This window comes from Protopterus annectens, chromosome 2.part0, assembly GCF_019279795.1.
Source record: "Protopterus annectens isolate FY-2018-M chromosome 2.part0, PAN1.0, whole genome shotgun sequence".
NCBI lineage: Eukaryota > Metazoa > Chordata > Ceratodontiformes > Protopteridae > Protopterus > Protopterus annectens.
This window is the reverse complement of record NC_056728.1, coordinates 1859633705-1859658054: the sequence shown is the minus strand read 5'-3', so window position 1 is coordinate 1859658054 and position 24350 is coordinate 1859633705. Positions and strand designations below refer to the sequence as shown.

Below are 24350 nucleotides of genomic sequence, written 5' to 3'. Positions count from 1 at the left end.
TTTCCCTCCCTCCTTCCCCACTTGGTAAAGGCATGGGGCCTAACAACCTCTTCATACTACCTGACTGGGTTATCCTGCTATGTTTTATTTGCTTGCAACCACTGATTTTGGATTATATTGCATTGCTTGTATATGCATATAAGCATTATTTATGTATTGCCTTCCTTCTGGGGGCACCTGACATCTGGGGCAAGAAAGACTGAAGAACATGGCGTCGGCTGTGTCTTATATACTCTGGCCTCTCTGACGTCAGAAGAGAAAGCGACAACCGACGCCGGACCAAGACTTTGGAATTCGGCCGACCGAGGGACCGCCTGACGGCAGAGAACCCATCTGTGATTACTGCAGCTGTATTAGCACTCTAACATCTACATTTATGGTAGGTAGAAAACTGTACTTTCTTTTTAGTGCCAAAGAAGATGGGGGAACTTGCAACTCTCTACCCTGAACCTGTCTGCTGCCAAAATGAATTTCCAGATGGTCACTCTCCAATTCATCCAGCCCTTCCTGCTTGAGAGTGACTGGATTTGTTCAGACCTTCAAGACGCATACTGTCACATCAAAATGGACAGACGCTCTTGGAGGTTCCTCCGCTTCTGGCTGGGGACCAGTCATTACCAATTCTACCCTTTGGTCTCGCCACAGCCCCCAGGGTGTTAACCAAAATGATAGCAGTGGTAGTGGCTCACTTGCAGCTGTAGGGCTTCCAGGTCTTCCCCTACCTGAACGATGGGCTCCTTTACGCTCCCTGCAGGCATTGACTCTGCCAAGCCAGGGATTTCCTTATCCAAACTGCCCAAACTGCCCATTAGTTGGGCATCACCATAAATCGCAACAAATCCCTGTTGGAACAAGTTCTGGATTTCATTGGAGCCCAGCTAGATACCATTCAGACCAAGGTTTTCCTGACGCCAGACAGACTTCAGTCCCTCAAACATCATGACTTGGGACATTATTCAAGTTTCATTTCCCCCAGCGGAACGGTGTTGGGGGTCCATGGTGGCCACAATCACCCTCATCCCCACAGTTTGCTTACACATGAGGGGTGCCCAGTGGGCTCTGGCAGACCAGTGGTTCTTTCTAGAGCTACCATTCACATCCTATTGGTCTGTCACTAGCATGCAGGGATTCTCTTCTCTGGTGGATTCTGTCCCCGGACCTTCTTAGCAGTCGCCTGTTTATTATTCCCTTCTCTCTGACCACAGTGACCACTGATGCCTCCCTACTCTGGTGGGGGGGCATTGCTTGGGAAGGACAGTTCAAGGCAAATGGTCTTCCTTGGAGACCCAGTTGCATACCAGTATCCTGGAGATGAGGGCGGTGATATTGGCATTGCAAGCTCTGCATGCCTATCTTCTCCTAGGGACATTTGCCATCCTGACCGACAATGTCAGTAGTCTGCTACATCAACAAACGTGGGGAACCAGGTCTTGTCGCCTTTGCTGCAAAGCCATGAGATTGAGTGGGCAATCTCCACCGTCCATTTTCTGGTGGTAATGGACATTCTGGGGAGGTCCAGCCTTCTAGTGGACAGACTCAGCAGGTCTGTCCTGCTGCCGTACTGTCTCTGAATCCTTCAGTAACAAAACAGATCTTTCTAAAGTGGGGTCAGCCTTGCTGTGATTTCTTTGCCTCTCCTTCCAATGTGAAGTGCAGTGAGTTCTTCGCTCTGAACCCTCCTCCAGGGACTCCCCCAGAGGTGCTCTGGTTCATGCTTTGGCTTCCGGTTTTCTCTGTGCTTATCCTCCACTTCCCCTGATCCCAAAGCTCATTCAGAAAGCACAGTGTCTTGGGAGCTCAGCCATCTTCATTGCCCTCTTCTGGTCTTGCCAAGTATGGTTTCCTTCTCTTTGGTCTCATGTAGTGTCTCTCCTCTGGACTGTGGATCCGGTTCTGGATCAGATTTCACATCCCTCAGTGATTCCACATCCAGATCGGTCTATTCTGAAGCTCACAGTTTGGCTGCTCCAGTTCTCATGATGGTTAGGACTCCTGGGATATCTTCTCTGGTTAAGATTTTGCTAGCAGCTCATAAAATCTTCCATGAGGAAGGTTTATTCCAGTAGGTGGAAACCCTTTCTCAATTTGGGCATCTCTATGTGATTTGGCTCCCTTCATTGCTCTGGTTCCCGAGTTTGACAGGTATTTTTCAACAGGGTACCAGTTTCTCTACAGTTGAAGTTCAGCTGGTGGCTATTTAACTTCCACATGGGGGATAATTCAGTTTCGTTGGCCTCTTTTAAGCTCTGTAAAGCTTTTCTGAAAGGTACACCACTTTTGGGCCACCAGTCAAGGAACCCTATGCCTCCTTGGGACCTTACTTTTTTCCTTCAAGCCTTAGTTTCTTCCCCCCTTTGGAACTCGCTGCTTCAGTGAATCTGCAGATGTTCATCGTGTTACCCTGCTGCAGTCGTCACACTTGGGTTATCCTGCCATCATGCGGTCCCGCAGTCTGCCTGAGTTCCAAAGTCTTGGTCCGGCGTCGGTTGCTGTCGCTTCTTCCCTGATGTCAGCACGCCAGGGGTATAGACGAGGCATCAGACGCCATTTTCTTCAGTCTTTCTTGCCGCGCGGTGCCCGAAGCAGAAGCAGTTCGCAAGTGCCGGTTGGCTGACACTTGAGATTTTCAATTCGAATTTCAGTCCGAAGTCTTCAATAAAGCGAAGTACCCCGTTGGTGAACCTTTTCTTGCCTCAGTCCGATGGTCAGAAAAAGTTACCAATTGCATTTTTTGTGGGAAGCAAATAGCTCATAAGGACTTCCATTCTTATTGTATTCCTTGCCTAGGCCCAGACAACGACGTCACAGGTTGTCTGTTTTGTGCTTAGTTTAATAAAATAACTATCAAACGACATTTTGACTTCGCACAACATTACTTTGGTAGGAAATTTAATTATATCATGCCGTCGGAACAATCGACCGGCATGCATAAAAAACGCAAGGATAAGGACAGTCAGCCTAGGAACAAGCCAGACTCCGAGGCCTCTGCTGGGCCTGTCTTCCGGTTTTCAGTGAGGCGCCTACGCAGCCCCTGACGACCGCAGAATTGGAACCCCAGACAGCTGCGGATTCTCAAGCGGAGTGTACTAGGCCTACGCTATCTTCATTAGGCCCTTCCGACACTGGAGCAGGAGGAGACCCCGGTGCAGTGGAAACTCCTTCGGTTGCAGAAGGTGTCTACAGACCGATTTACACTCGCCATTAAATCTTATGCTAAGCTTAAAACTCCTTTAAAACCAAAAGACTGTACATCGGTCTACAGTTCAAGGCCCCATGCCTAAGAAACAGATGCTTAAGATGGCTGAAGATTTGATTACCCTAATCAGGGGTTCCCAACCCCCTCCAGATAAAAGACCAAGACAAGAGGAGGATTATGCTTCCTCTGACCAGGTTTCAATTTATTTCCTCAGATTCTTCTGAGGAACAAGATTACACTTTCCCCCTTATGAAGACTCTGATGCTATTCCCTCAGCATCTCCCCCTGAAGACTACTCCTTTGGGGAAACTTTACATACCATGAGGGAACATTTCCACTAGGAAGGCCAGGACTACTCTGATTCTAAGAAAAGGCTCCGAAAGTTCCTTTTACTATCCCAGCACAGACCACTTGCTATCCCTCCAGTTTTAGATATTGTGGATGATGTTTGCTTGGAGTCTAGTCTAAATCCAGACTGTACCTCCTGATCCAGCCAAACCAGACAGATACTACAGAGTACCTGACTCACACAAATTCCTTTATAAAAGCCCTGTGGCTGACCCAGAAACAATTTCCCAGGGTCCCAAGGGGGCCAAAGCTTCTATGGCTAAAAATCCTGTGCCCTCTGAAAGGGATTCCAGAGCCCTAGATAGATGGGGAAAGAAAATATACACCTCAGCAACTCTGGCTATGAGAGCATTAAATTGTCAGTTTCACATGCTGAAATATCAGCAATTCCTAATGTCTCAATTTAAACAAAAAATGAGCACACATACTGAACAGTCTGAATTCAAGGAAATGCAGGATCTGTTGCATGCAGCTGAACAGGTGGGCAAACATACTTTACAATGTGGATTTGATCCATTGGAAGCTTCCTGTAGAGCAGCTGTTACTGGGTCTGTCATATGTACACATGCTTGGTTAAAAGAACAAACCCTACCTGATCGCAAAATTATTGGATGCACCTTTACAGCAGGATGTATTTGGTGTCAAAGCAGAAGAGGTTTTAAAGAAAATGGAGGATAAGGCAGTGTCTATGCAGCCGGTCAAGGATTTTTTTTTTTTTTACAGGTACAACCCCTTGTTTCAGCAGAAACTGGCCAGCAAAAAACTGGTCCTTTCCAGCTTCTGACAGATCACAGAGGGGCAAATACAGACGCCCAAGGGGCAGAGGTCAGTCACAAGGCCCTTACAAATCTCGCCAATGGGGTACTGCTACCCAGAAAGGAGAAGACAGGCCCCAAGCAAGCAGAAGACCAACACAATGACTCAATCCTCAAATTACCAAGCAAATCTCTCTCCTGGCAGCTCCCTTGGGAGGAAAATTAGCATTTTCTGCAGACAACTGGCACATCATCACAAAAGACAAATGGGTCCTAAACGTTGTCTCACAAGGATACAGATTCCACTTTCATGCCTTGCCAAGGATAAAAGGAATGCCAAACCTGCCACCAAATCAATGGGCAGAGGCACAAAAACAAATTACAGCTCTCATGGACATGAGAGCCATTCAACAGGTACCTACACAGGAGCAAGGACAAGGATTTTACTCAAGACTCTTTCTAGTCCCAAGAAAAGACAAAGCATGGAGACCCATTCTGGATCTTTCAATTCTGAGCACCTATCTGCAAGTACCAAAATTCAAGATGCTAACACTACAGCAGCTTCTTCCCATGCTGGGCAAGAATGCTTGGCTAGTAACGTTTGACCTCAAGGAGGCATACCTGCATGTCCCTATCAGATAAAATTGCAGAAGATACCTCCGCTTCATTGCAGGTTCAACGCATTATTAATTCTCTGTACTGCCCTTTGGCTTATCTACTGCGCCCAGGGTCTTCACAAAATGCCTGGCTCCAGTAATTGCATACTGCAGACAAAGAGGAATTCAAATAAATATACCCATACCTGGACTGCCTTATTCAAGCAGAAAGCAAGGACATTCTTTTAAAACATCTGGCATTTGTCAAACACCTAAGTTGCCTAGGGTACACAGTAAACGAAAAGAAATCAAAACTAGTGCCCTCACAAAACATAATATTCTTGGGTGCCAGCTTGAATACAACGGCCCAGATGGCTTATCTCACGCCAGACAAGCAACAACAGCTGACTCAATATTTCAAAATAATGGCAACAAAGACCCAACTCCCTGCAAGAAAAATTCTGCAGGTCTTGGGATTCATGGCATCTTGCATACTAATACCATTTGCAAAACTGCATATGAGGAAATTACAACGGTACCTGAAAAGCGTATGGACTCGGCACAGCCACAGCTTGGATACAATGAATACCACTCATTCCCTGCCTTCAGCAGGAGTTTCTGTGGTGGGCACAAGCATGTCACCTCACCAAGGGTCAGCCTTTCACCTTACCCACAGCCAGGCAAACTATGGCAACAGATGCATCAGACTATGCCTGGGGAACACACATGGCAGGACAGTGCATTCAGGGCAAATGGACTACAGATCAAAGGCATCTGCATATCAATCAAAAAGAAATGCCAACAGTACAGAATGCCCTAACCGCTTTCAAGGACCTCTTACACCCAGGACAACTAATAATAGACGGACAATACCACAGTAATGTGGTACATAAGCATGGGGGCACACATCCCTTCTCTATGCAGGCAAGCAATGACCTTGTGGAACACAGCACTGACTTACCAGGTTCAATTACAAGCACAATTCCTGCCAGGAAAGAGAAACACATTGGCAGACGACCTAACCAGAAATATCATGGATCCACACGAGTGGAAACTAGATCCACAAGTATTTGCAATGATGGCTCAAAAATGTGGACGCCCAGACATAGATCTGTTTGCCAGCCCCCAAAACTGCCAACTTCAAAAATTTTGCACAAGGACATTCCATCCACAAGCTTGGAAAGTGGACGCCCTCTCATTCAGTTGGAAAACATCAACAGTGTATGCCTTTCCTCCACTGCCTCTTCTAGCAAAGGTACTGCTGAAAGTCAGAGTACAGAGGCCACAAATGATACTCATTGCACCAAACTGGCCACGCCAGCATTGGTATTCAATTCTAAGGAACATGGCCCACGGCCCACCATGGATTTTACCACAAATTCCTCACCTGCTCACCCAGCGAAGACTATCAGATTCTACGCAGCCAGCTCAAGACTTTAAACCTGGCTGCATGGCAAATTACCTAAACAACCAGCCAACACCTCTATCCAAAGCTGTTATGGATGTCATTCTGGAGGCCATGAGGCCCAGCACCCGGAAAACCTGTTCAGACAAATGGAAAAGATTTTGCGCCTGGAACCAGGCTAAAGGCCAAAATCCCCTTGATCCAAACATTCCTCAGATTCTACAATATTTAACTGAGATGTTGCACAAAGGACTTTCCTTTTCATCTATTAAGATCCACGCCTCAGCAATTTCAGCTCATTACAACTCGGATCCTCCTTTATTCTCACATCCACTCCTAAGACAGTACCTCAGAGGGGCTAAGAACATAAGACCGCCCAGGAGAGCACCAACACCTACTTGGGATCTCAACTTTGTTCTGGAAAAGCTTACACTGCCTCCCTTTGAACCAGCTTTTTCAGCTGATTTAAAATTTCTTTCATGGAAAACTGCCCTGCTACTAGCAATAACCTCCGCTAGAAGAGTTTCAGAGCTACAGGCACTAATGGTAGTGGAGCCTTTCCTCATTTTTCATCAAGACAGATTCTTTCTACAAACTAACCCTTCCTTTATGCCAAAGGTGGTATCCAGTGTGGCCCTAAACCAAACCATTCCTTTGCCCACCTTTTTCCCAAATCCCCAGAACAAAGGAGAGACTCCTGCACTCTTTGGACATTCACAGGCAATTACGTTACTACTTGGATAAAACTAAGGCTTTCAGAAAATCTGACCAGCCCTTTGTAGCCTATACTGCAGGATCACAAGGAAAAGCCATCTCAAAACGGACCATTTCCAAATGGATAGGGCATTGCATACGTTTCTGCTACACTCGTTACCTGCTAACATTAGGTCCCACTCCACCAGGGCTACAGCTACATCAGCAGCCTTTCTCAGTGGAGTGCCAACCAAGGATATTCTGGAAGCTGCAACTTGGAGTTCAGTGCACACCTTCACCAAACACTATCACTTACCTCTATATTCTAAGACTAGAGCTGGTTTTGCCACTGCAGTTTTGCAGGGCCTACTAGCTTCTTCTACCCCAGTTTAACTCCACCACCCATCCCTAACTTTGGGATTCAACCCAAGTGTGATGACTGCAGCAGGGTAACACGATGAACATAGTACAGTTTTGTACCTACCATAAATGTAGATGTAGCACTGTACTTTCCTGTCTTGGAAGACAGCCTTCCTGATTGCTCTTACTTCAGGTAAGAGTGTCTGAGCCTCAGGCCCTATCAATTTTAAGCCTCCTTACATGATCTTCATAAAGACAGGGTATCTTTACGCACTAATCCTTCCTTTCTGCAGAAAGTGGTCTCAGAATCAATCTCCCTGACTTCTTTCTGAACTTGCAGAATAAGGGAGAGTATAAATTGCACCTGCTGGATGTCCATAGACAATTACGCTTTTACTTGCACAGAACAAAGGCCTTTGCGAGTCCGATCAACTTTTCATTTCCTACTCTTAAGCCCTTTTTTAGGGAAACCTGTATCAAAGGTCACCATTGCTTGTTTTTCAGTGTGTACTCTTGGCGTATTCATGCGTGAATGGGCGTACCTTCGTTGAAGGTTGTGCCTCTGGGCCCGCAACTCGGCACGTAAAAATCTACTGCCAATCCTTAGCAGACCGGAGTTCCGCTGTGGCGACCCCTAACCGGGAAAAGCCGAAAGACACCAACAACTCTTGGTGTAATCAACCAAAGGATGGTCTCTGCCAAGTCAAGTTAAGGCGCATTCTGTGGCTACTTCATCTGCCAGATTTTCCTTGGATAACACTTGCTCTGTGGCTACCTGGACATCTTCACTTACTTTCACCTCCCATTACAAGTTGGATCTTCTCTCCAGTAGGAGGGCATCCTTTGACTCAAACGTGTTACTGAATACCCTTCCATGAGTGTCTCCCAGGTGTTTGGTAGCTGGGGACTCTGTTCCACAGGTTGAAGAGCAAATGACCATTTCAGATAGTGTAGTTGCCATAATGGTCCATCTGAGTTGTTGCTTTTCATTTGTCTTCAGCCGTCCCTCCCTCCTTCCCTCTGCTTTATGTGGGCTGTGTGGTGGTCTGGCTGGAAAAGACATGGCCCTTTCTTTGGTATAACTGTATAACTGATCATTTCTTATGATGCTGTCCGGGTTATTTGTGCCAAGGGGTAAGGCATTTTCAGGTTGGAATGCTGTGTTTGGCATCAAACTCTGAAGGGAGGATGGAGATGGCATTATGGGTAGGATAGGAGCGTGGAGCTTTGATCTGATGCTAGAGAAATCCGGCAGTCTGATCTGTCCTGGATCTGTGTCCCACAGGTTGAAGACAAATGAAGAGCAACAAATGCAGATGGAAAGTTATGGTAAATCTTTTTTCTTTTTTTCTTATCCCAGATCTGATCCTGCAGCTGTTTGTCATCCTGCTGCAATAAAAATCTTTAGTGCTAATCCCTCTCCCTCTGTCTAGGATGGGAAAGCTGTTGACAGGTTTGGGAAGCGCATTTATTTTTCTGCCACTTGAGCCTTTAGAATTCTGAATTGTCCGGCTTATGTTGAAACAATGCCCTGGTTTCTTTTGGCTTTTGAATTGGTAGAGTTTTCCTGGTAGTTGAATATTATGCTGTGACTGTGCTGAATCTGTTCTGGGCAGCATTTTTTGCTTCTGTTACAAGAAGGTTTTGCTTGGGTATATACACCAGTTTTCTGAATGTCAAGTCTGAAATTTTAGCACCACCTTTGGATAAGGAGGTTTTTTTGGTGCTCCTGCAACTTCAGACGAAGGAAATTATTCAGGAAGTTGGTCATTTTTCCAAGCTCCATCATATAATGGATATAATTTGCACAAGACTAGGTGTTTGCATCCCATCCCGATACTACAGCTGCCTGTATTTGTTGATCATTGGGTGCCATTTTCTGAGGGCATGAGTAGGTGTTAAGATTTCTTGGTTACATACACTTCTTTGCCTCCTCGTTGGTAAATTGAAAAGGTTTTGCTAGTTACAGCCCCGCTGAGGACCAGGGCCCATTCAGGGTTTCTGTGCCGCTGGGTTTGACGTATTTCTGCATTAACCTTGACAGAGGAATATGAGATGATCGCTTTCAGCAAGTCTGCCTAGCTGTTGGCATTTTACATTACACCTACCTAGAAAACGGGTAGTATATTTTGGGATCTGTTTTGAAAAATTAACTTCAGCTTGATGCACTGGTTCAGATGAGCTTATGATTTTTTACTAGGAAAATGTCACTGATTTGCTTGGACATCTGCAAGAGTATCTTGAGTTGCAAGCTGTTTTGGTGTCAGCGCTATTTGCTGTTCCTTAAATACGCTTTCTTTAAGAACAAATCTTTTTCTATGCTCAAAATGGCTTTGGAGAAGCTAAGCCATCCACTTCCATATTTTCTCTTCAGAACCTAAAACTCAGGGAAGAAGGTTCTTCATAGTATGGTTTTGTGCAGGCAACGCATGGTATTTTATCAGAACTAAATCTTTCAGAAAAGTTTAATGGCTATTTTTATCTATGAAGGCAAGAAAGGGCGACCAGTATCTATGCAGGTCATTGTGCTTGCATTGTACCCTTTTGTTTATAGAACTTTTCAACTTTTTTTTTTTTTGTAAAGGGGACTGGTCACAGTTTTTAGTGTGTTCTGAGGGAGACTGTCTACATTTACCACTGCCTCCAGAAATGCTGTTTTTCTAACCTGTAATGTTCAGATGGGTAGATGTATGTAGGCAGAGTTTTCTGGAAGTAATGTCTGCCAGGTGTTTGTCTCCTTCCAAATTTACTTTTGGAGGTTGTGGTGAAGTCTGGTGCAAAATTCTCTATTGCATGATGGGGGTCTGAATGCAAAGGTAATTCTAAAATGGAGAAAAGCTCACCCTGATTCTGCCATAACTTGCTGTGGGGGGGGGAAGGTTAGTTTGGTTTTGCTTTTTTGTATTGTGTGTTGCTTTATTGCCACCTTCCATTTTGTAGATTGTGGTTCATTTTCTTTACTGTTACTTTTATTCTGCTTTTAATTGCATATCTAAAGTAGGAAAGACCATAGTAGTGTCTCTTGAGTTTTTCCTCACCCTGCTGCTGTTTTAAACTCAGACTATCTTTCTAGTTGTATGGGCGGCCACGGTGGTGCAGCGGTTAGTGTTGCCTCCTCACAGCAAGAGGTTCTCTGGTTCAATTCTCGGCTGGGGTGCCTTCTATGCGGAGTCTGCATGTCCTCCCTGTGGTTGCATGGGTTTCCTCCGGGTGCTCCGGTTTCCTCCCACATCCCAAAGACATGCAGTAGGTGCATTGGACACTCTAAATTGGCCCTAGGTGCGAGTGTGTTTGCCTTCTGTGGAAGGTTGGGCCCCGGGCTGGCAGCTCTACACTGTAAAACTCCACTGCCAATCATGAGCGGACAGGTGATCCGCTGGGCGACCCCTAACCGGGAAAAGCCAAAAGACGGTCTTTCTAGTTGTATGCTCCTTAATGTTTTAACAAGCATCTCCTTCCCTCTTTCATTGGCTAATGAGCAAGCACATTGGCAATCCCACTGTATTCCATTGAACATGGATCTCCTTCCCTCTTTCATTGGATAATGAGCAAGCACATTGGCAATCCCACTGTATTCCATAGAACCAGAAGTACAAAGTGCCTACCCCTTCCAGTCTGTCTAAAGCTTAACTTTACCCACTCTTTCATATCTGCTTAAGGTGTACTGTAGCTATTGGGGTATTGACCCATTTTCCATCTTGCCTGTAAAATCTGCAACACCCACTCCAGTTACTGGTGAGCCCACATTCTCTGTCTCTCTGTCTCTCTCTCTGTCTCTCTCTCTCTCTCTGTCTCTCTGTCTCTCTCTCTCTCTCTCTCTCTCTCTCTCTCTCTAGTCCTCTGAGTTGGTGCTTATGTTTCTCTTCTGTTGAGAGAAGCATAGGAACATTTCCTGGGGACTGTTGCTCGCCAGAAAGCCTAATAACTGCCTCATAGGTTCCAGTTTGGAATTTGTGCTTGTATTTTGCTCCAGGTGAGAGAAGCAGCAGCATGTATAGATTCCTGACTCATTTCTGGTTGCGAAGTGTCTGTGCTTGACCTGAGTTTTCTGGTTGCTATTCAAGACATCTACCAGAAAAGCCTACATACCCTTGCATCATCTGGGGACAAGACTGTGCATCACAGTCATATAGGTATTTGTGCTCTTTTTTTTTTTTTTTTTTTTTTTGTTTTTTGTTTCTGATGAGAGAAGCAGCAAAGGAGCCTTGTACCACAGCAGAGTGAAGCTGACACCAGCACCTAATAGTAGGCAGTAGCTATTCAGGTGACTCCCCTCTTACCATCATTCTTGACTAATTTTTTTTCTACAAATAGTGCTTGATGTGCTACTAACTGCAAAATCTGTCTAAATACTATATCCATAAATCATGAGGTTCTGCTTAATGGTTTCCTCTCAAGTTTTGTGGCTGTACAGTGCACTGCAAGACACCTTGAGTTTACATTTTTCCTGTAAAAGCACCATTGAAATGTCACCCATACCTGGTTGCACACTGGACAAGCACTGCCCCCAGAGTTGCAAACCGGATACTCCTGGCATTACTTTAGACAGTTGGAGTAAGAATATAGTCTGAGTCTGTTGTCTTAGATATTTGACATTTGTTGACTGTTAGTCCGACTGAGCCGAAGCCCTTTTTCAGAGGAAGCTTGGGGAGAAAAGCTCCATGCATGAAGTACAAACATAATAGTAGAATCGGATACAGTATGATTGTAAAAAGATTACATAATAAACATTTACACATCAGAAATTGTATAAAACTTACACCTGTGAATCAAAGCAATAAGTCACTAATACAGGATCAAATATAGAAGGAATAACTTTCAAATTATAAGAGTTGTAGATAACTTAAGATCTAAGAAAATGTAGGTTACACTAGTAGGCGAGAGAAGAGTAGCAGGTGGCACAGTCAAGGAGGGTTATTAGAGAGAGATCCATGTGCTGTTTAGAACATTTTTGAAGCAGTTTTCAATTTTTGGGAGATTGTAATATCCAACGAAAGTTTTATTCCAAGTGTGGACAAGGTAGTATCTGTTTAGGTTTTGTCCCGATTTGGTTTTGTAGATTTGGAGGAGGTTTTGGTTGGAGCTTTGGAGAGACCTAAGAAGGGTGTAGAGGGAGACAAGTGAGGCAGTGTCAGGACAGGAGGAGGGTAGGTACCATACAGCATGCATGATCTTAAGCTGAGAGAAATGGTGGATGAGAAAATTCTAACCATTTTAGACTTTTCAGAGCAAGACAGTGGTGAGTAGTAGGTCTGATTTTGATTTTTTTTTTCCTTTGTTAGATGGAACTTTTTATAGGGAAGTGCAAGTTTTTGTTGGGTTTTCTTAATGTTGAAAACGTGCATGTCAAATTTTAGTTCATCTGACGACCCCCAGAAGCTTGGTGCGAGGCTCAGCTGAGGAGTGTTAAAGGAAGAGATTGTGAAGGAAGATTTTGATGGTTCATAGTTTTGGGAATATAAAACTGTTCAGTTTTTAAGATTCAGAGTCAGCTGACTCTTAGTGAGCCAGCTTTTAATTGAGAAGGATTTTTGTGCGATAGTGTTTACTTCATGGAGGGAGTCTGTCATGGTGATGAATCTGCGTATTGCTTAAGTAATGACTGAGGACAGGATGTAAACAGTTGGTTTTGTAAAGATATTAAACTGTAATGGGCCAATAATAGATCACCGAGATATGGCTATCTTGACAGGTAGGGCAGGAGATGTTGTAGAGCGGTATTTGATTCACTGCTTCTGAAGAAAGAGTGGAGGTAGATTATCAACAGAAGAGGAGCAGGGGTTATGAAGCAAGGATTTAATATAGTCTGTAGGTACTGTTTTCAGAGAAGTCCTAAAAGGAATTGGGGGATGTGGGAGGAGAGGTGTTGGTGCTTGAGTCAGTTTGGAGTGGTGGTTTGCCGATGGTGTCAGTGAAGTAAGAAATAAACTTTGAGGCCATTTCTTGGAGTGTTAGAACATGGATTGGGAGATGAGGGGTTACTTGGGTGCAGAATTTGGTTAGAGTGCTGGACAGTGAGAGGATGGAAGACTTATTTTTTTTCTTGTCATTGAAAATATATTTTTTACTAAGGTTGCATAGCTCTGTGAAGTGCTGCAGGTGGGAGGCGTTTTATTTTGGACCAGATTCTGCAAGCCTTGTCTTGTTTTTTGCATTCAGTTACAAGTAGTGAGAGTAAGCCAATGGGGTATGATTGATTTGACTTTCTGTGTAAGTAAGGGGGCAAGGGAGTTGATAAGGAATATAGAATTTAAGTACTGTATCGTTTAGAGGTAAATGCTTTAAGGAAGGACCAGTTTACGGCTGAGATATGGTTTATTGAAGATGTCAGAATGGAAATTGGAGTGTTTGTGACATTCAGTGAACTTTTGTGGTCTAGTATAGTGTGAGGAGAATATGAACTTTGGGCTATGATCAACAAATCGTGCAGTATTTCTGGGAAGTACTATTGAGGATTAGAGACTAGTATCCAGTCAAGAAGAGAGTATGAGCGGGAGTCGAGATTAGGTTCTCCCAACTATCCGAGGAGAGGGTAGCCAATTAATGTTGAGGTCTCCCAGTACTGTAGTTTCATTAGGCGAATATTTTAGAAAGCCAGGATAATATTATCCACAGAGGGTATTTAGAGTGCAGCTATGGTGATTGTATTGTAGTCATTGATTTTCGCAGTTTCCCACTATCCACAGTTACCAGCTTGGTGGATATGGCCATCCTGAGGCAGTGTAGAAATTTTCATGTTTAGTGACAAACCAGTTAATTCTCAAACTGATATGGTAGGTGATATATTTACACATTGTCACTGGAGGCAAAGCTCCCGCATTAAAGCACTCCTACTTTAAACAAGCTTGTTAGTAGACGCACTCCACCTGTCACACAATTCACAGCGGACACACAGACCCACATATGCTGAGGCAGCATATACTTAAATGTAACCTTCCTAAACCCCAAAGATTACTTGGATGAAGTGCACACACACAAACATACTCTGCAACCCCGAATGCACTCTTTCAAAACACAAGAATCGACACATACAACCACATTTCATGGAGCCTCTACTTCTAAGCCCATAAGGCAAGCCACCACAGAATCCAACATTCTAGTCATTGGAGACTCCCTTATGAGACACTAATGTCCCTCTCACCAGGCTGAGTAAGGAGAAAGTCACGGTTAGTTGCTTATTGGGGGCCAGGATCAGGCATTTAGGTATGCAGTCAGGTCATTAAGTGAGTCATACTGGTACTTGTGGTTCATAGTCCCATGTGGGTGTAAATGACCCAAGATGTACCTTCCTAGACTACATGAAGAGATGCATCATGGAGCTCTTGGAATGCTTGTCCCAGACTGGTATGAGCCAAGAACTGAGCAGCTTCTCATAGGATGCCACAATAGAGGGTGCAGTGTTTGTCAGCATGCCACATGGAAGGAGGTGGTCAACAGACACACTAATTTGCTGTGGGTGGTCTTCTCTCTCTAGGCTTTCAAATATGAACTAAAACATTGTCCTCCCCCATGGTGCCTGTTTTAGGTAATGCCAAACTGAAAGTACTTCTAACATCGCAAATCAAAGCAAAGAAAATTTAAAGGTATTGCTGATCGGTGCTAGGAGTAAAAAAAAAATCCACTCCCTAGAAGCTTTCTTCACCGTAGAGAATGCTCATTGTGCGGCCACTGAGACATGGTTTAAAGCCATGGAGCTCACACCGATAGTGCAAGATTTATAATGTCTTCCACACTTTCAGACCAGCTGCTATGCATACTGGGACTAAAGGTGGATGTCTCTTGGTTTTACACTGTGCCTAAAGGCTAGTCAAACAGGACTTTAGCTTCTCCACATTCAAACCACTATTGATGTAGAAACTGTAAAGGCTCCCTCTATGGTCCAGGAAACCCACACCATGCATTTTAAACGTATTGGAAACACTCTCCATTAAACTTTCTCTTATTCATGGGCTACTTTTAATTTTCCCACTATCAACAGACTTGTATGACACCAGATGTTTAGGCACATAGATTCCTGGATTTTGTAACTACAAACTTCCTGGATTAGATGGTCTGTACACCAACCAGGAGTGCTACCATACTGGATGTGGTCCTCCCTAATGTGTGTTGCATACACCCTAGTGTAGTGTCTTCTCTGGTAAGGGCAGACCATAAAACGGTTTCCTTCTCAAGTAGAAGTAAAACCTGTATCCCCAGTTAACCCTGGAATAATTAACTACTCTGAGGCTAGGTTCCTACTATTAAGCGATAACTGGCAAAATTTCAGCCACCCCCCCTAGAAACCGAGAAATACTGCTGCTGATGCAGAACTGTTCACATTAACCCTAAACAAGCATGTTTAATAGCTGCATAGAGGCAGCTGTACCCACCAGGAAAAAGTACAAAAGTCACTCAAAAAAAAAAAAAAGCCATCTTGGTGGAATTACAGTATCAAAAGGCTGTGTAACAGAAGGAAGAAAATACATGGCAAAAATTAGGAGTTGCAGTATCCAGCAGGATAAAAGCACTGTCCTCAAACTAAACAACTCTTGAGGACAAAGTCTACCCAAGCCAAATCGGAGGTAAATTTGACCTTCCAGCCAAAGGACAACCACAAGGCATTCTTTAGCTATGTCCACAACCTCAAAGGAAATATAGTTGGTTGCAGAGTTCATTGTCAATGGAGCCACCTATATAAGCCAGAATATATAGCAAACCTACTGGCTGACAGTCGTATCCAACTTAATCCCTCTCCCCCCATCAATCTTAACTCAGGAAATACCATCAAAAGTAAACCCCCCTGCCATCGCTAGGGAACTGGTCGCTATGCTGTCTTAAGGCCAAGAAGACTGCATCAATGGGCCCAAATTGTATCGTAGGATTCCTTCTAAATAGCATGAAACATGGTCAGTCAGGCCCTCTGGCATTGCTATTTAACCGTAGTCTGCAAACGGGCTTTGTGCCTCACGAATGGGGAACAGCAACAGTCATTCATCTTCACAAAGGTGGGCCATCTGCAGACCCTGGAAACTACAGGCCCATCAGTCTCTCAATTCTTTGGTGGCTTTGCATACAAGACTAACCATGAAAATGATCTGTGATGACATAAGAAACCCCTAGACACTGGACAAAAAGGGCAGATTATGCCTACTCAAACTGGTAGCCTTCTTTGAGAAGGTCACCAGAGCAGTGGATAAGGGCAAAATGATTCACACTATCTACCTTGACCTGGCTGAAATATTTGGCACAGTCCCCCACTTGGGCATTGAACTTCCAAGAGGTTGGAATAAAACTTTTTGTAACCCACTAATGTATAGCCAGCTGGCTTGTAGATGGTACTCAGGAAGTTTAAAAGTGGGGAATCCACCTCTACAAAGAGGCCAGTCACAAGCAGGGTCCCTCGGGTATCTTTCCTGAGATTACTCTCTCTTTTGGCATTTACTTTTCTGAAGTCATAACCAACGTTGGTGGCCTCTGGTTAACTAAATTTGCAGCAGTCATTGAATTGCCCATAAACACAAATATGCTCCAGGGAAGGGCCGACATTGAATTGCCCAGCAACACAAATATGCTCCAGGAAGGGCTGACGCAGGCAAACAACTGATGCCAGAGCAATGGACTAAAACGAAATGCATAATGGTATCCTTCGGGAAGTAATCAGTCCATTGTAACTAATACTGACAACGCACAAGATTTGACCCCAGTAGTCAGGGACTTGGGGACACCAGTCTAGTCTTTTACCATCATATCTACTATAGTGAGGAAATCATTTTGTTCTGCAAAGTGTAAACAAAGGTATAGCATCTAGGTCCAAGAAAGTCCTAGATATGAAGAATGAAGTACAATGCCCCTTGGATATGCATAGTTTGGGTATATACCAAGCAATTGAAATGCCTACAGAGGTTGCTCACTACAGGACACAAGTAACATGACCTACGCAGACTGCCTCAAGGACCTATCCATGTATTCTGTTCTACAGGTTGTTGAGGGTAGATCTTTGCTTGGCATACAAGCCAGTCGGACCCCACTCTGGACCACCTGTATAGCCACACAAAAAAAAAGCACCAGAATTACCCGTTCTGTGAACCTTGCCTGTGATGTATAGGGTCTGCTGGAGAGATGGGTATGTATCGGAGACCACCCTTACTCTGGAACAGGCTCCCCATCCATGTGAAGCGGAGTTCTCCCTAACTCAGTTCAAGTGCAACTTGGACAGTTGGATGGGGAACAGGAAATTCATCCTTGGTTTGGCACCTATGTCTCTAATGGACACAGCAGGCGGTAAATATTTCACTTCCCAAGCCTCTACTTACACTTTTGTCAAGGGTACCAGAGCTTGTCAAGACATTTGGGATATATGACTAGGCTTAAAAAGTCCCTTGTGGTTATAGGTTCATAAGCATTTACTAGGCTAAATTGCAATGCAACAGTGAAGTTAGGTAATAGTGTTGGGTTGAACCATAAACTCCGGTAATACAGCTTCCAAAATTCACAAACTTTAATCCACAAGTACAGCTAAGCACTTTCGTCTGCATCTGTAGACATCAGAACAGTTGAAGCATTCAGAAAGTGGCACACCTCCAAAGTGCTCCAATCGGCACTAAATAAAAATTATAATCTGTGTGTTTTGGATGTACTTGTATTTTGTGCTTCGACTGGGTTTATTTGATAATACTGAACACCCTTTAAAGTTATTTTATAAGTCTTAGTGGCCTTTTTCATAAGAAATCCCAATTGGAACACTGGAGATGTCACTTCCTGAATGTTAACATGCTTTTTCTTCTAACAGTGGTTCTGATGCCTACAGGTGTAGACGAAAGCACTTAACTGTATTTGGCTTAGTTTCAGTGAATTTTGGAAGCTGTATTACCGGTGTGTGTGGTTCATTTTGTGGTTCATCTTTGGTTCCAGGAATGCACTGCTTGTGACTTTTTTGTTGGTAGTCTCGGATTATTTTTAAACTCCTTGTTTATCACTCCAGGCTTCTGTAAGTTTAAGCAGTTTAACTTTGGAAAAACAAAAGCTGATTTCTGCATTTGTCATTGAAGTGTAATTAGTTTAAAAATTTTCAGTCACTAAACATTTGTTGCCGATTTTAATTCATTATTTTGTCTCCCCAGGTTCTTGATTTTTAGTGAAAAGTGGATACCAACTCGTTTGAACAATGCAAACGATAAAGTGTGTTGTGGTTGGAGATGGTGCGGTTGGTAAAACCTGCTTGTTAATATCCTACACAACAAACAAGTTCCCTTCAGAATATGTACCAACGGTAAGTGTGTGTGTGTATATGTATAATTGACAATTATTCCTTTCCATCTTTTGTAAGTATAGATCTGAAGTAGGAATGTTCATTTGTCAGCAACCTGTGGGTTACGGATCCGAGCCGGCAACTTGTTTCAAGCTAATGGATCCGTGCTCCTAGCCCCTCCCTTCACCCATAATCCCCTGCTAACCCTCCATGACCTCGGATCTAGTTTGCCGCGCTTGTGATGGCTGGATCCTCTTCAGAGCTCCGCAGATAAGTGAAAAAAAGTTACATTTTTTTCTACATTTTCTTCAGAATTTAAATTTTTATTTTACATTAATACTTTTAAAGTGTGTATGAGTTAGGTTCCCTATTTTTTTTTAATTAATACCCTCCCTTCGCTGGTCGTTAGTGAGTGTCTTGGGGCCTGTGTGTGTTTGTAGTTTTATTCCTTTTAGTTAAAAAAAAAAAAAAAAGGGAATGGCTGAGGCCCCAAAAGCCATATTTTCTAAATGTACCGAGTGTGGCCATAAGCTCTCCCCGGCTGATGGCCACACTCAGTGCGTTCGGTGCCTTGGGGTTGAACACCTCACCTCGGGCTGTACTATCTGTGCAGCGTTCAACCCCAGGGCACTGAAAGAACGGAGGTCAAAGCTGGTCCTGGCGGGACTTGGATTCAGCTTCGGCCTCCGCTACCTCTGCTACTCCTGTGGCTCCATCACAGCCTGTGATGGTTGCCACTCCTGCCCCCCTGCCTCCGACCGGGACTCAAACTCCCGCTAAAGTGTCTGAGGACAGGGAGGCCAGGAGGGAGAAACTGAGGGAGAAGCACCACAAGAGGCGGGCCGAGACCTCCGTTTCGGCCCCGCCAGCTAAGCGGGCTTCTCCCTCCATTGCTTCTAGGTCTCCTCCTCCTCGGCTCCGATCCCCTTCTTTCTCCCCGGGGCCCGAAGAGGAGGAAACCTGATCTCCGTCGAGGTCATCGAGGCAGCATTCCAGGCCTGCCTCGGTGGCCTCTTCGAGATCCACATTCAGTTTATCTGATGCAGACTTGGACCGGATGATGCGAAGGTTCATCCAGGCCCAGCTGCAGATGGGAGTGCTCTTGCCCCCCCCCCTCAGGGGGGGAGCTCGACACCTTTTTTTCCACCCAATTGCTCCTTCTCCGACCCGCTACCCGGGTTCGGAGCGCTCCGAGCCGAGCAGCCTTGGAGCCGGGGGTGGGTCGGCATTGACAGTACTTCGGATCCGACCCTACCCTCGAGTCTGTCGGATCCGACCTCTCTGAGCCGTGGTCCGAGCTTTGGATCCGGGGGATTCAGTGTGCCTTCGGCTCCGTCCAGGTCGGAGCACACTGGTCCCTCGGATCCGACTGTCTCGGCGCCGGCTCCGATCCCTTCATCGGATCCGAGTGGGAGCCGACTTTCAGATCCATTGGAGAGCGGCTCTCCCTCGGCATTCAATGTTGTGGAGAGGGCTCTGTTGAGAGCATCCTGACCTCCGGTCCTTGCATCGACTCCTCCCTGCACTCCCTCTCTGCTGGGCCAGGCTTCCATCACCCGGCCAAAGGGACAGCCTGCTTCGATGTCACAGATAGTTCCATTGGAACAAGATGTTGCTGGTGAGGCCTCCTCGGACAGTCCCCCCGAGGAAGCTCCCCGCAAGCATAAGTGCAAATGGAGGCACGTGGACTCCCCTGAGTCCTTAACTGAGGACACGGACTTGGAGGAAGGGGAAGGCTCCCCAAGATCACCCCCTGAGGATGTCTCCTTTGGAGACATCATGGAGATGCTGAGAATCAGAGGTGGGTGGTCTGCCCCCAAGTCTTCCTCCGAGTCCGTGTTTCTGGAGGCATTCGAGGCAGGCCAGTCTACCTCCTGGGTGTCCCCTCCAGCCGATCCCCTGGTGGACCTGATTACCACCAGGGCATGGAAGGATCTGGACACCGTGCAGCCAATACCCAAGCGACCGGATAGGATTCTTAGCCCCCCTCTCAGACCGGTCACATTGGAGTAAGGGCCCCCCTGTAGATGCCATGTTGACGGCGGCAGCCACAAAGAGGGAATTGGCTCAGGAGAGTCCCTCAGTCCATCCACCGAGCAAAGAGTCCCGTTTGATGGATCGCTTAGGGAAGCGAGTCTTTAGTTCAGCGACCTTCTCAGGAAGGTCTCTGAACTATATGGCACACATCATCAGGATGCAGCGGGATCTTATCAAAGAATACGCTGCATCCCCCCTGAGTCCATGTCTGAGGAGGATAAACAATTGTACTCCACCCGAATGGCCACTCTGAGATCTATTTCAAACACCTCTATGCGGCTATTGTCCCACGCCACAGAGGGAGCCGCTAGGGCCAGCAGAGCAGGCCTAGTCATGAGACGTCAGGCCTGGCTCCGTCATTGCGACTTTACAGAGCCCTTTAAAGCGTCCTTCGCGAACGCCCCCCTTTGGTTCTGCCCTTTTTGGCAAAACAGTTCGAGACGCTTGTCCAGAGCGAGAAGGACGGGAAGACGTTGTCTGCCGTCTGAGTCCGCTTCTCTGCTCCCCAGCGGTCCTTTTCAAGGAACCAAAAGGGTCAGAAGAAGATGTGGTTCCGAAAATCACAACATTCCCAACCAGCTCAGGACAACCAGTCCTACCATGGCAGAGGTGGACAGAGAGGACGTCGCCCTAGGGGCAGAGGGGCTCCGAGAAATTTCGGGTCCAGAGAACCTTTCTCTGAACGGCCCGCGCAGCAGCCCTGAGGGGATGCCCGGCTGCTCCACTCTGGAGGCAGTCGGGGGGGGGGGTGGTGTTTTTCGAAGCATCTAGCGGCATGGGAGTCCATCACAACAGACCGCTGGGTGCTACGCATCATATCCAGAGGGTACAAAATACCAATTCTCCATGTCCCCCAATCCAAGAACCTCCCCGATGTACTACCCGATCACAGGGAGGCCGCAGAAATACAGCAGCTGCTAAGAAAGAGCCGTCCAGCCCGTCCCCCAAGACCAGCTCGGATTAGGGATGTCCTTCATGGATGCATCTGCAGTCATAACAACTGGGTTGTCCTGTCGTCAGGCAGCCCTTCAGTCGGCCGGATTCCAAAGTCCGGGTCAGGCTTCGGCTGATGTCGCACTTCACCCGACGTCATCTCTGTTGGTCTTCGGGTATATAAGCATCAGCCGACGCCATTTTCTTCAGTCTTTCTTGCTGCGTGGCGCCCGAAGCAGAAGCTGTTCGCAAGTGCCGGTCGGTCGGATCCAGAGATTACTTCTACCGAATACTACTTCGAAGACTTCTAAAGCTAAGTACCCCGTTGGGGACTCTTTCTTGCCTCAGCCGATGTCAGAAAAAGTTAATAATTGTTTAACCTGTGGGAAACAAATACCTCATAAAGATTTCCACTCTTACTGCCTGCACTGTTTAGGCCCAGCCCACGATGTAGCAGCCTGTTCGTCCGGTGCTTCTTTCAACCGACGAACGCTTAGACGTCGGTCAGAGTTTGCAGAACAGTTTTTCGGTTCTGACTTTGCGTACATTATGCCGTCGGACCCTCCGACTTCGCGTTCTGCCAAAAAACGCAAAGAAAAAGACTGACACTTGCGGTCCGCGGTTTCGGCCGAAACCATGGTTAAGCAAACCGCGGGTGTCTCGGTTTCGGCCGAAACCGAGAAAACTGATCAAACTACACCTGAAACTATCACTACAACTGAGGTCCCTGCTAACACTCTTGAATCGGCCTCAGAAATTTTAACCACTACGGTGCTTTCCACTGATTTATCAGACACCATTCCCTTGGATGTCTCTACCCCAGCACGTGGTGCTGCTAGGCCTCCAGCAGCCATGTCCATTAAGGCCTTCGCCAGGGCTAAAGCAACCAAGACTACTAAAACAGTGCCTGTTAAACCCCCCTCCACCAGGCCCTCTGCCAGTTCTCAAATGCTTACCTTGGCAGAAGATTTAATTTCATTAATTAGAGGATCTCAATCTCACCCAGACAGGGCCTCTCAGCCGCCAGAAAAGAGACCTAGGGCAGAGCCCCCTGAGCCAGTGTCCTCTGATGATTCTGCTGATGAATCAGACATAACTGACCAGCCAGAGGCTCCTTTCTCCAATTTTGAAGATTCTGATGCTGAAGAATCCATTCCAGCTGCTTCCTCCAGAAGAATTCTCCTTTGGGGAAACCTTGCATGCCATGCGAGAACAGTTCCAATGGCAGCAACAGGATTTTTCAGACTCCAGGAAAAGACTTAGGACTTTTTTGCACCTACCACAGCACAGACCCTTAGCTATCCCTCCTGTTCTCTCTGTGGTGGATGATGCTTTCAATGATGCCTGCTCCGCTCCAGATTCTTTACCCCCAGCCCCTGCCAAACCAGACAGATTTTACAGGGTGCCAGATACTCATCACCACCTCTACAAGGCCCTTCTTGCAGACCCGAAACTATATCCCAGGGTCCCAAGGCAGTAGCATGACCATAGCTAAAAACCCTGTTCCTTCTGAAAGGGAAGCAAGGTCATTAGACAGATGGGGTAAAAAGGTTTACACTTCAGCTACTCTTTCAGCTAGAGCTTTAAATTGTCAGTTTCACATGATACAATACCAAGAGTTTATGCTTGATCAGTTAACTAAAAAGCTAACCACTGATGAATCTCTTGATAAGAATTATGTATTAGAAATGGTAAATAACATACAGCAGGTTAGTAACCATTCTTTAAAATGTGGCTATGATGCACTGGAGGCTTCATTTAGATCAGCCATGACTGGCACAGTAATTAGAAGGCATGCATGGCTAAAGGAGCAAGCTTTACCGGATCATGTTAAATCTAAATTGCTTGATGCTCCTATGGATAAATCAAGTTTGTTTGGTACACCTGCCCAGCAGGTTATGAAGAAAATGGAAGAAAAGGCAAAATCAGTCCAGACAGTTTAGCAGGAACTGGCCTGCCAAAAATTGGTCCTTTCCTGACTCCACAAGACCTCAAAGGGGCAGGAATAGACGTTCCAGAGGCAGAAACCAATCCAGAGGAGGTGCCTACAGAGGACTACAGTGGCAAGGTAACAACAGAGGCACAGAATCAACACCTGCCTCTACATCAACACAGCCACAGTGACTTAAACCTAAATCCGCCAACCAGGGAACAAATAGCAGCTCCTCTAGGCGGAAAGCTAACCTTATTTTCAAAAAACTGGCACCACATAACAAAGGACAAGTGAATTTTACGAACCATAGATCAAGGTTACCGGTTCCACTTCCACACTTTACCAGTCAAAAGAGGAATGCCAAACCTACCTCCAAATCAAAAAACAGAGGCTCTACAACAGATAATGGAATTAGCAAACATGAGAGCTGTGGAAAAGTGCCAACAGCAGAGCAAGGAAAGGGGTTCTACTCCAGACTATTCCTAGTTCCAAGAAAGGAAAAAAGTTGGAGACCAATTCTAAACCTGTCTACCCTAAATACTTACATCATTGTCCCAAAATTCAAAATGCTGACCCTACAGCAACTTCTTCCCATGCTGGGCAAGGAGTGTTGGCTGGTAACTCTAGATCTCAAGGAGGCATACCTGCACGTCCCCATTCGACCTATCTGCAGAAGATACCTCAGATTTCTTGCAGGATCAGAGCACTATCAATTCTCAGCATTGCCCTTTGGCTTATCTACTCGGGCCAGAGTATTCACAAAATGCCTGGGATCAGTAATCGCCATTGCAGACTACAGGAATTCAAATTTATCCATACCTGGACGACTGTCTGATACAAGGGGACAACAAAAGCAAGCTGACAACA

At 45.7% G+C, this 24350-nt stretch overlaps 1 protein-coding gene across 2 annotated transcripts in view; it reads left to right on the top strand.

Annotated features, from left to right (window-relative positions):
• Positions 1-24350, top strand: part of CDC42 (cell division cycle 42) — a 648190-nt gene that overhangs the window by 185117 nt on the left and 438723 nt on the right. For both annotated transcript variants that reach the window (XM_044061886.1, XM_044061887.1), the window contains exon 2: positions 18453-18601. In XM_044061886.1, the coding sequence (XP_043917821.1) occupies positions 18497-18601 (105 nt within the window). In that variant the 5' untranslated portion in view covers positions 18453-18496. The remainder of the gene's footprint in view (positions 1-18452; positions 18602-24350) is intronic.